At 39.4% G+C, this 11574-nt stretch overlaps 2 protein-coding genes across 5 annotated transcripts in view; both read left to right on the top strand.

Moving 5' to 3' along the window:
• Positions 1 to 2967, top strand: part of tulp4a (TUB like protein 4a) — a 29456-nt gene extending 26489 nt beyond the window's left edge. For 2 of the 3 annotated variants that reach the window (XM_085381553.1, XM_085381554.1), the window contains exon 14: positions 75 to 2967. In XM_085381553.1, the coding sequence (XP_085237679.1) occupies positions 75 to 191 (117 nt within the window). In that variant the 3' untranslated portion in view covers positions 192 to 2967. The remainder of the gene's footprint in view (positions 1 to 74) is intronic. The other variant, XM_085381555.1, reaches the window with a different exon arrangement.
• Positions 2968 to 4791: 1824 nt separating this feature from the next.
• Positions 4792 to 11552, top strand: tmem181 (transmembrane protein 181). Of its 2 annotated transcripts, none has more exons than XM_085381629.1 (17): positions 4792 to 5073; positions 6216 to 6319; positions 6447 to 6514; positions 7423 to 7513; positions 7627 to 7748; positions 7884 to 8000; positions 8126 to 8206; positions 8331 to 8430; positions 9351 to 9481; positions 9574 to 9665; positions 9763 to 9820; positions 10051 to 10153; positions 10244 to 10295; positions 10377 to 10459; positions 10747 to 10836; positions 10922 to 10988; positions 11092 to 11552. In XM_085381629.1, the coding sequence occupies exons 1-17, from the start codon at positions 4940 to 4942 to the stop codon at positions 11174 to 11176; spliced, it is 1578 nt and encodes a 525-aa protein (XP_085237755.1). In that variant the 5' UTR covers positions 4792 to 4939; the 3' UTR covers positions 11177 to 11552. The 2 variants fall into 2 exon arrangements, with proteins under 2 accessions (XP_085237755.1, XP_085237756.1); XM_085381630.1 differs by lacking the exon at positions 4792 to 5073 and adding an exon at positions 5806 to 5934.
• The last annotated feature ends 22 nt before the right edge of the window (positions 11553 to 11574 follow it).

Below are 11574 nucleotides of genomic sequence, written 5' to 3'. Positions count from 1 at the left end.
ACAGGATTGAACCTTTTTTCCTTTCAACCTGCATGAACGTTTTTTTGTTTGTTTGTTTTGTTTTTCCTGTGTAGGTGATGCAGTTTGGCAGAATTGATGGCAATGCCTACATCCTGGACTTCCAATATCCCTTCTCTGCTGTGCAGGCCTTTGCAGTAGCTTTGGCCAATGTTACTCAACGCCTCAAATGAGATGTCTCCTCCCTATTTACCCTGAGTTGTGGGCTTTAGATGCAGTCTGTTGAAGGGGGTACAGCTGTTTCATTTGAGAATCATAAACTCTTGGATTGGATTCTGGAGACGAGGACTAAAATAAGCCCTGGCCATAGAGAGAAATACAATCACGCTGCACTACACAATGCTGCCACTAGTGTTGGTGCAAAAGCATCGATTGCATTTATGAAGGATGCCGTCAGACCTGCTCCGTTCGGCAGTTGCCGGCACCCTGCAGTGCATGTAGGGCCAAAGAGCTGAGCTTTGGTAAATCATCATGCAAATAAATGCTGCTTTAGCTAGGAGAAGCTTATAGATGTGATAACCAATTGGTTAAGAGAGAGAGAGAGAGAGAGAGGAATTGCTATGGTGCAGTTTTCAAAAGAAGCAGCAGTAATACTTGAAAAACACACTCTGGAGATCAAACTTGTTATCCCTAGAGCGCACAGGTACTACTGGGCACTGAAATCCATTGCTGTACAAACCTTTAGTGAAACAGTTACCACTTTATTATACTGCTTTTGCTTTTAGGATTTTCTTAAAAGACTAAACACAGTGGAGGGTAGGAGGGTCTTTTTTTGTTTTTGCTCTCTGCCCTTTCCTTTTGTTACTGTTGCAGCCTGTCTGGGCTGGAAATGAGGTTTAGATATATGCATTATTTTGGAACACTACTAAGAGTTCATGCTTTTCACTTTTGTGAAAAGTGGGCCACTGTCACAATATCTGAAAGGTAAAGACCTGCAGTCCACGTGCTGCTTTGAAGGAAGAAGAAATGTTACTCTAATTTATATGTACATGTTGTTTATCGATTCAGATATAAATCTTAACATTATTGTCATTGTTGTGTTACATAATCCTCACACAGCTTTCTTACCTGATTTATTTGGGAGACTGAGTTTGAATATTACTGTGTAGTCAGGAGAATTCAGGTCATAGCAGTGTACAGACGTATCCTGTACTATCCTGTACTGGTGACATGGGCGCCAAAGAAGTGGCCAAGGCCGAGACTGAACAATTTAAGCTCTGGCATGAAGTGATTTGTCACCTGATGTCACTTCTGTGAAGTGAGTATGTAGTTGTTGTTGTTTTGGGGGGGCTGTCCCTTCTCTTAAAGACCACACTAAACATCCTAGTAAGGTACATGAAATATTTTTGTATATTTCACTTATGCCATTTCATACTCTTTTCAGAACTCATGTAAATACATATCAGTCAAATGTACAATGTTGTAAAGAGACTTAGGTGGCAGATTTCTGTTTACACTTGTCTCCACTGTGTGTAAGTGTAATTCCACATGTGGAGGAGAGCTGTAGTACTGTTTTAACTAAGCAGCCAGGACCATAGAGAGCAGTTAAGTTGATCTTACCATCACTGAAACTCTAAAGTCTGGTCTCCGACGGAGAATGAAGCTACGAGATCTGCCCGTTCAGTAAGCTGACTTTGAAATCTGAAAAGCTGTTTTGTTTTGGGGTTTTTGTTGTTGTTGTTGTTGTTGCTGTTTGAGGCAGGGAAGCTTTTGTTTGTGATCAGCTAAGGACAAAGAGCGAGGCCAGCTGGAAGAACTATGGGCAGCAGTAAATTATTCATTCACGGTGCAAATATGTGCATTAGATGACAGCCAAAAATCACAGAGAGAAACGGGAATGTTGAGTGCTCAGTGAAATTGGGAAGGTGTGATGGCATACCACCTCAAATATTTGTGCCAAAATATAGACTTCTGAAAATCTCAAGCTGAAACAAACAGGCCTATTGGGAAGTGTAACTTCTTTACTTTGGACCAGCTCTGCTTGGTTTGATGAGATTATTAGATTTTTTTATTTTATTTTTTCTCATATTTAAAAAAGAAAAAAACAAAACAAGCATGTCTGTTGGGAAGTGGGTTGTAGAGATGTGGACTGAGGAGAAAAATAAATGGTCTCCTGATCTTGAAAACGAGCATGTCGTAAAGAAAACTTTTTTTTTTTTGTTAGTTGTGCAATATTTTCTTTAACAAAAAAACCTTTGTCATTTCTTGTGACCACAGTTTGTTACCTTTTTACTTTAGCATCTCAGTTGCTGGTCTGTACATCTTTATTTATGAGATTGTTCCTCAATGTAGATCAAGTATACATACTGTATATTGTGAAGTTTTTTTCCCCCAAACATTTCTTTGTGTTGGGGGGGGGGTTTACAAGTATAGCCCAAGTTATGAGATGGAAATGCAGGGATTGGGTTTGAGGGATGGGAACAGGTGACTTTTTGATGTTTTGTGAAGTTTGCATTGGTGGAAAAGATGTGAATGAGTAAGTGCCCGGTTTATTGTAGTTTGTAGACTAGTTATGTAGAGTGTAAATGTCAAGTCATGGTGTGTCTGTATTCAGCTGTGCAGTCTACCAGCCCCATCAGTGTTGAATCTATCCTCTTCAACCATGTGTGGTCATGACTTCCTGCACATACACACTCATTCATTGTTCACAGGAGTTCACAAGTGTAAGCCACTGAGTTCACGTTCAGCGTTGCTAATGGACTTGGTTAAGGGTTCACTTTAAACTGATGATGACCTGTTGTAGATATTGTAGAATTTGGCTTTTCTCTAGAAAAGATCTGTGCTTTGTATTTGTAGCTGTAGACTTAAATGACAAAAAAAAAAAACTTGGGGAAAAAAGTCAGTCTGACTTGGTGACTGAACGTTTATAGTGAATGGATAGTAAGGCATGCCATGTAAATTATTTTATAATTGTATATGTCACGCATCTTTTGAATAAAATGTCATTGTTTCAGAAAAACACTGGTTTTGTCTTAAATATACATAAATATACTGCAAAGCTCCAAGGAGCCAGACTTTCTTGTAATTTTTTGTGCTCTTAAGCAATAGTCCTCCAGGTTTCTGAAGGTTCTTCCAAGTTGTTGTTGTTGTTGTTGTTGTTGTTGGGTTTTTTTGGACATAGGCTGCTTTTTCATTCATTTTCAGTCCAGTCCTTGTACCTGACAATTTTCAGAGGGATGTTTGTTTGGTTGATAAGCCACTTAACACTTATCTATGGATCATTCAAGCTCAAAACAGGAACCTAAATGGCGGGATGAACCAGTGTTGTGTCTATATAGCAAACAACTTAGAACTTAACATTTGTTCTTTGCTATCTTTAGTTACTTTGTTGCTATCAGCCTGCTGGAAAAAAAAAAAATTCTTTATTGAATCTGTAATTTACCACAAATGGTTTCCAAAGTACTATTAGCCCGAAACGTGATATATCATAGGATGGTGTGTCCTCAACACATTTAAGGAAGCTGATGAAGTGGGTGGCCTAAAAACACTCTACAGCAGATGAACGGTATCTGAAAGTCGTGTCCTTACAAGATGGGAAAGAAAATCCAGGACCTGAGCTAGCAGCTGACTCTTCAGTTGATCCATCAGTTCACTGAATCCACATTAGAAATGGTCTCAATGAAAAGGTGACTATCAAGAAGCCACACTTAAGAAATGAAAACATAGAGAAAAGGCTGCAGTGTGCCAAATTAAACAAGAACTGGACTGCTAATCAGTGGCACTGTGTATTATGAAGTGATGAATCCAAATGGTTTTGTTGAAATTATCAATATGTGCAGAAGAGTTCACGAAAGAGGTACAACAGTGAGTGTTCACAGCCTTCCATCAAACACATGCCAGACCTCAACATTGAATACTGAGGCAAACGTCCACATGGTTGAAATCAGATCTAAGCAGCTGCTGAACCAGTATATACAAGGTGGTTCTGTTATCTCAGACAGCAGACACTTTGAAAGTGGCGAGTGCGACACACCTGTACAGCCATCACTGATAGTACCAATTAATATGACTTTTACTGCTGAGAAAAGACAAAGAACATCGTAATTTTGACTAATTTAATACAGTCTGAGATTCTGCTACTGAGATGTGTATAAACCTGTGGACGTTCCCAAAGCACAGCTTCCTATAGCACAGATAAAAAAGAACTTAATTCCTCTTATTAAAGGAGACTTTATCAATATTTTAAAATAGAAGAAAAAGCCTTGAGTTTAATCGCACACTTCATTTACCGTAATTAATATTTATGCGAAAGCGCGCATAAAAATTAAGAATTTACCTCATGTTTTGTCGTATTTAGATTTGTACTTGCAGTTTTTACCTCATTTTTTGTCATATTATTTTTTTATTTTTTTTATTTTTTTTGTTGCATTTTACAGTTTTTAGAGTTTATTAAACTGTGTATGTGCTTAAATGGTTTGGCTGGTGTAATGCCAGTTTGTAGAATAAATTAAATTAGTTATTTTGTCTTTACGTTAAGGGGAAAAAACCCCTATATTATCTATATGTTTGAATCCACCCATTTTTCAGTGATTGCTCGCACCTCCTGTCAATCAGTGTGACTCAGATTGCGCTAAGACGCAATAAATTGTTTACTAATTTATTTTATGCAACCGTGGTCTATGGGGGTTGTTAGAGCTAAAAGACGGCTCCACAGACACTTCTTACTGACCAATGTAGCTTCCTGTTAACAGCCTCTGTCCATGGTGCTGAACTCTGATCATGTGACTGTCCTCTACGTTTCCGCCCCCCGCTCTTCTTTTCTTGTTTTAACAGCCCTTTTTTTTAAGCCACACAAACAAAACGGCTTGGGCTGCACTTTTAATTTACGCACGTAACAATACGTGACAGGTGACTGCGCCTTTTACTGAGGCCCCCGGATTGTTTACTCATCGCCATTTCGGGTGTGATAATAATAATAATAATGGACACCGACTACTCGTCCGGCCTGGAGAACCCTCTGTACAGCGAGCTCAAGTATTTCTGTAGGAAAATACGGGAGGCCTACAATGAGCTCAAAGAGGACCTGACACCTTATCGCGATGACCGCTTTTATAGGTAGGCGCCTCTAGCTTAAATATACACACATGCATGGTGGGTTTACTTTCATTGTGTACGTCTGCGTTTTAAATCAGAAATATCTTACATCTCTGTCGTGACGCCAGCCATCCGTCTTTTTTTCGTTTAAAAAAAATGTTATACAGAACCAGTGGTTTTCTAAACCATAAGGCAGGAGAAATTCAAATAAATGGGGAAAACGGGAAAGGCTGAGTCCTTTGCCGACATACACTTAGAGCACATATGTTAGCTAAATCCGCAATTTAAACGCGGTACGATTTCTACCAAAGGCAACAAGTGCTACCCTGTAGAAATGTATTTCTTTAGATGTATTTTAATGTCGGTTAAAAGCCATATTTAATTGTACAAAAGCAAATGGTTGGTTGTATGATTCGTGAGAGATATAATTTTCATCACTCCGGTTGTTAGAAGTCAACGCTCGACATGCGATGTGTTCCCACTACGCCTGCGCGAAACTACAATCAGCCGTCACTTTGAAGATATTTAATCACACGCCTGAATAAAATAAGGCTCTGTTACCATAGATTAAATATATCGATGTAATGTACAACACTAAATTAATTTAGTGTATGTAACGCTTTGCATAGTGTTAAGGTACTAAACGTTAGTGAGCTGATAAACAAAGGAGGCAATGGGATGCTCCTTCACTCCCAGAAGCCTCCTTTTCACGACCCCTTTCCCCTGTCTGCTGCCGTCACGAGACTCCGCCCCTCCCATTCCATGACGTTGCATTCCAGTTGTCGTGGAGTGATGTTGATACGCGGATGTGGATTCACTGCGAAATTTTCACGGGTTTTCACTTGACCAACGTCGCTAACCGACAGAAATGGACATGTACGGGTAAGATTTGTCCAGCCGAGATCCTCGAAGTACTCCACTAGTACTTACAAGCACGAAAAGTAGCGTTAGAGGCACTGTGTGGCTCTGCTGGGATCAACCACTGCTAGCATGAAGTAGCATGGGAGCTAATCACTGTTGACATATCCGTCTCTGAACAGCCTCTGAGCTAACACCGAAACCACTAAGCAAATATTCACCACCAGGTTTCGTTCGTGCTACTTTCTTCGTGTGGATGTCTTACTTAGTGTGTGATAACCCCAGTGACTGTCTCCCCGTGACAGATTGGCTCCCATGCGGCTGTACACCCTATCTAAAAGACATTTTGTGCTAGTCTTCGTGGTCTTCCTGATGTGCTTCGGCCTCACAGTCTTCATAGGAATAACAGGTATGATGACAGTGATCATTCAAATGTAGACGTTAAAATAAACCAGCCATCGCCTATCTTTTCCTGTTTGAGGTTAGGTTAGGTTTCTGGGATGTTGCACTGATTTAACAAGTGTTTTATTTTGTAGGTCCAAGGATTATTGCTGAGCAGGAGCACAATGGTGACCAGTTCCTTGCAAAAAACGTTTCTGTTAAGGTGAGGCATTTGTTAGATAGAAGGATATGCATCGGCAGTTCTGCACTAAAATATTTGAGGACCGTTGTTGAAAAGTCAAGGAAATGCCCATTACTTTGAATTTGATGGAAAATGTTGATAAGAGAGTCACTGCTTGGAGAATTAGACTCCTTTTACACAACGCTTCTTAACAATATTGATATTGTTTTGCTGTGGTGAAACTTAAATGTCCCAAAGATAGACTGCAAAAATCTAGTTTTAGATATTTTCCCTAGTGTCTTTTTATTGTGCTATTTCATGCAGTCACGGAGAACTTGGTGATTCGCTTAAATTGGAATTTTAAAGGGATAGGATTAAATGGCTTATAAAGTGAAATGATTCATCCTCTCCACTCATAATTTCTCTTCTTGCTGCAGAGATGATCTTCTTAAGGCTTTGAGATTAACCATCAGTTGGTTTGCATTAACCAGGCTTTATTATTATTATTAATTATCATTAATTAATCAGATTTCACTCTACAAATTCACTTTACTGTGTTAGTATAGGTTATAATCTTTATTTGAAGAGCTCTTTAAAAATGTATGTCAGTGCAGCACCTTGATAAGAAGCACATTTTATTACATCACCTTAATGTTCATAGTTCAACTGTGTCTTTAACAGCGTGTCGTTGAAAGTTCACAACTTATCAGAAGGTTTTAGGGGTTCAATATCTTGCCCAAGGATACTTTAGCGAAGCATGTTATTGTTATGTTTGTTTATTACATTGTCATTGATTGTAGCAGTTTATTTTGTTTTATGTTGGTCTGAGAAAAGCGTTCTCATTTGAGCGTCCCCTTTTGTGAAATTTTTTAATAATTGAAGTTTGCTGATAATAGTAATAATAATAATAAATGTATAAACAGATTGTGCCTTTCTTTATGTGTTTTCAGACTGGGCCCTTTCATCTAGTTTCTTCTCCCCTGACCACCTACAATCAGCAGCTGTGGCTCACATGTGTGATGCAGGCTGAAAACAGCAAAAGTAAGAGACCACAGATTGAGCTTTTTACAGTTTTGTGTTGGGGTGGAGACAGCTTTCTCTTTTAGTATAATATGCGTAACACCACGTAACACTACTGTTATTTGTGCTGTCAGTGAGAGATTTCAAGCAGCCCTTTGAGATCAACGTTGAGTTGAAGGGAGTGATGCAGGATGCCAGCGTGATGCACATCAACAACGGGCGCATTAAGTCACGGATGCTGCACTGCGCGGCTGCTGTAAGTATCGGTCAGCCTGCTCTCACAGCAGTGTGTGTGTCAGAGAAGACAATTTTAGATGCACATTTAAGAAGTAGTGCAGATGGTTATTGAGCATGTGTTGTTTTGCTTTTTTCTTTTTGTCTCACCTCACAGAATTGCGATGAGATCATTGTACTGCATCTGGGCTACCTGAACTACACCCAGTACCAGGTTATGGTGAGCTTCAAAGGCCTTGAAAATATCACATATGACATCAAGGTTAAGTTTGTGGTAAGTTAAAAAGATCCCAGGTTTTTTTTGTTTGTTTGTTTGTTTTTTAAATTGCTCAAGGCCTCAAGTAACTCGCATGCTTTTGAACTCCTCTCTCTCTTGCTCCCCTGTTTTTCCCTCTTCAGTGGAAAACATATAATTCCACCTTCTCACAAGTGGAAATTTGGTTCCGGTTTGTCTTTGTGGTATTGACCTTCATGGTGACCGTAAGAACATGATAATTTTTTTTCCATTCAGTTTGATCTGCACATTCTGTCCTGTTATAGCACTTAAAACCAAAACCTTTTTCCAGATGGGATAACTAATGGTACTTTTTCCTGTTTGTGCCAGTGTATGTTTGCTCACTCACTGAGGAAATTTTCCATGAGAGACTGGGGGATAGAGCAGAAGTGGATGTCTATTCTTCTCCCTTTGTTGCTGCTCTACAATGGTAAGTTTCTCTTCTCACTTGAGGACACATTTTACCTGTCACTTACACACCTGGAGCCGATTGCACCAACTCAACAAACAAAAGCTGGAGTTTCCCAGGGCTGTCTTTTGTCTTCTATTCTGTTCATAATTTTGACAGACAGCGTTTCTACATGTGCCCAAGGGGAAGGAGGGGATCGATTTCAGTGGTCTTGCATCTTATCTCTACTTTTTTGTGGATGAGCTGGTCCTGTTGGCTTCATTGTGTGACAACCTCCACCTTGCACTGGGGCAGTTTGTAGCAGGGATGAGGATGAGGACCTGCAAGTCTTGAGGCTGTGGCTCTCAGCTAGATAGGGGTGGTGGGAGATTGATAGGTGGATTGGTGCATGAGTCTGCCGTGATGCAGTATATTATGGTGACAGTAGAGATGAGTGTGATCTACCGTTCTACCTACCCTCATGTATGGTTATGTATGGTCACATGCTGTGGGTATTCAAGTACAAGTGAGGGACATGAGAATTCTCAGAGTATTGTCTGGGCTCTTCCTTAGAGATAGGGTCAGGAGCTAAGTCATTTGAGAGGAGCTAAAGAAAGAAGAGCTGTTGGAGTGGCTGGACAGAGGGTGTAAAGTGCCCCCTCTGGATAAGTGGGAGAAAATGGATATAACTAAATTAAAATACGTTTCCACTTACAAACATTATATCTGAGTTGTACAGACTAGTTGCCATTTATATATATTTTTTTTATTTATGCATGTGTATTTAAAGTTGTAGAGAGCTGACTCTTACAAACAGGTGATATGAAGCGTGGTGAACACGTCACCTGACACATTACAGAAACATAAATCATCCAATAAGAACATTTGGGTAATAATTTCTATAAGAAAACATACACCTCTCTGTGTACACACTCAACAGTTTGTTTGTTTTCATCGTTCAGATCCTTTCTTCCCGCTGTCATTCCTGGTGAACAGCTGGTTTCCAGGGACCTTGGACACCTTCTTTCAGGCACTGTTCCTGTGTGCTCTGCTGCTCTTCTGGCTTTGTGTTTATCACGGCATCAGAGTCCAGGTGGGTACAGTATTAATCTGCAGCTTCAGTGATTTCCTTCCATTTTTAGCACACCAACATGAATCTTTTATCTTGGTGTTTTGCTTCTGCAGGGTGAGAGGAAATTTCTGACTTTCTACCTGCCTAAGCTGGTTATCGTCGGTCTTCTGTGGCTGTCAGCAGTTACTCTGGGCATATGGCAAACGTAAGCACGACCTCCAGACAGAACCCAGCTCATTGAACTTGTGATTTATATGCATACCGAACAAGCAGACTAAGCTTTACTCCATCTGAATTTTCAGGGTTAATGAACTCCAAGATCCCACCTATCAGTACAAAGTGGATATAGCGAACTTTCAGGTAAGACTGTTACCGTTAGCACTTCTTTAAACAGCTTCTTATAAAGTGAAAGCTGAAGAAATTTCTTATCCAGTGTGTAATGTTTTATCTGTAATTTGTCATTTAAAAGACTAAAGTTTATAAATTTTTGTTCATTTTAATTTGATTAATGTCCTTATGGATAGATATTACATAGAAATAGCTTCAGGTCTACTTTCATTTATTTTGAGCCCTTTGTTATTTTTTTAAAGGGTATGAAAGTCTTCTTCCTGATTGTCGTCGCCCTCTACATCTTATACTTGATATTCCTGATTGTCAGAGCTTGTTCTGAACTTAAGAACATGCCTTACTCAGGTATCAGAGCACACCACAACTCTCAGCGTTCGATTCGACTTCAACTTTTAATGTAAAAGTGTTAACCAGCTGTCTCTTCTCGATCACCAGATCTCCGGCTCAAGTTTCTGACAGCGCTGACGTTTGTGGTTCTTATTATAAGGTATGTTCAACAAAGAGCAAACTTTTTTTTAAATGTTTTCACTATTTCTGTGTTTCTGATTAACCTCTCTTTCTCCCGCAGCATGGCTATTCTCTACCTGAGGTTTGGTGCTAAGGCTCTTCAAGACAACTTTGTTGCTGAATTGTCCACCCATTACCAGAACTATATCCTTTGACTTGTATTCATTTGTGCTCATTTTCATCACAACTTGGCATATTTATTGGTTCATGAGGTGGAGTGGGTTGTCCTCTAAGGCCAGTGGTTCAATTCCCGCGTCCTCTAGTCTACATGTTGAAGGATCCTTTGGCTAGATACTGAACCCTGATTTGAAAAACATGCTGGATGTGTGTGTGAATGAGGCTTGTAGTAAAGAAAGTACTATGAGTGTTCAAATAGTGCTATATAAGTACTAGTCCATTTGATCATCACTGTTCCTTAATTCAAAACATACCAGCTGAATTTTTGTCCTTCTATGGCCTGCTCAACTTTTACTTGTACACATTAGCATTTGTGTATTCTCCTTCGAAAAATGCACTTTATGGTGAGTTAGATAGAAGTTTCTTTGTTGCTCATTTATACCAGCACGCTTTTTTTTTTAAATTCAAATTTTATGTTGAATTTCCCAGACTCCCAGTTGAAGGATAATCCAGCTTTCTCCATGCTAAATGACTCAGACGACGAAGTGATATACGGGTAGGTGTTTTATCTACTCGCCTTTCAAATCCTTTTTAATTGTGCAGAGTAAACTCAGTGTAAGCATACTAGACCCCCTGATATTTTTCTTGTTTTTTTTCAGGAGTGATTATGAAGACATGCCTTTACAAAACGGGCGTGCGATCAAAGCAACTGCCAAGTACCAGGATGAGAGTGACAGTGACTGAGGTATCTCTGACTGTGTCCACGTTGGAAACTCTTGTGCACATGTACAAAAAGGATGCACATGAATTTATGTACTCCAAAGTGTACATAATTATATTTTTAAAACGGTTCATGTCTACTGAATGTACTGCTTTTGGATGGTGAGGTATGATGTAGCCACTCAGACTTTTTTTCTTAATTGAAAATAAGGGAAACAAACACTTTGTTTTAATCTATAAACCGCCTACCCTCACCTACCCATTGCCAGCCTTTTTTCTCAACTTGATGATTAAAATTATCAGGAAAAAGGACTCATATTAACCAGGGATGTTTCTGTGAAATCATCATTTCTTCATAATTTCTTTTTCCTTTAAAAAAAAAAAAAAGCCTTGTATTAAACAACCGTTGTCTTTCTTGTGTT

Source organism: Rhamphochromis longiceps, linkage group LG15, assembly GCF_057381845.1.
Source record: "Rhamphochromis longiceps isolate RC_006_pf linkage group LG15, R_longiceps_female_GT1.1, whole genome shotgun sequence".
Taxonomy (NCBI): domain Eukaryota; kingdom Metazoa; phylum Chordata; class Actinopteri; order Cichliformes; family Cichlidae; genus Rhamphochromis; species Rhamphochromis longiceps.
The sequence above is the reverse complement of the archived record's forward strand: the minus strand, read 5'-3'. Positions and strand labels throughout refer to the sequence as shown.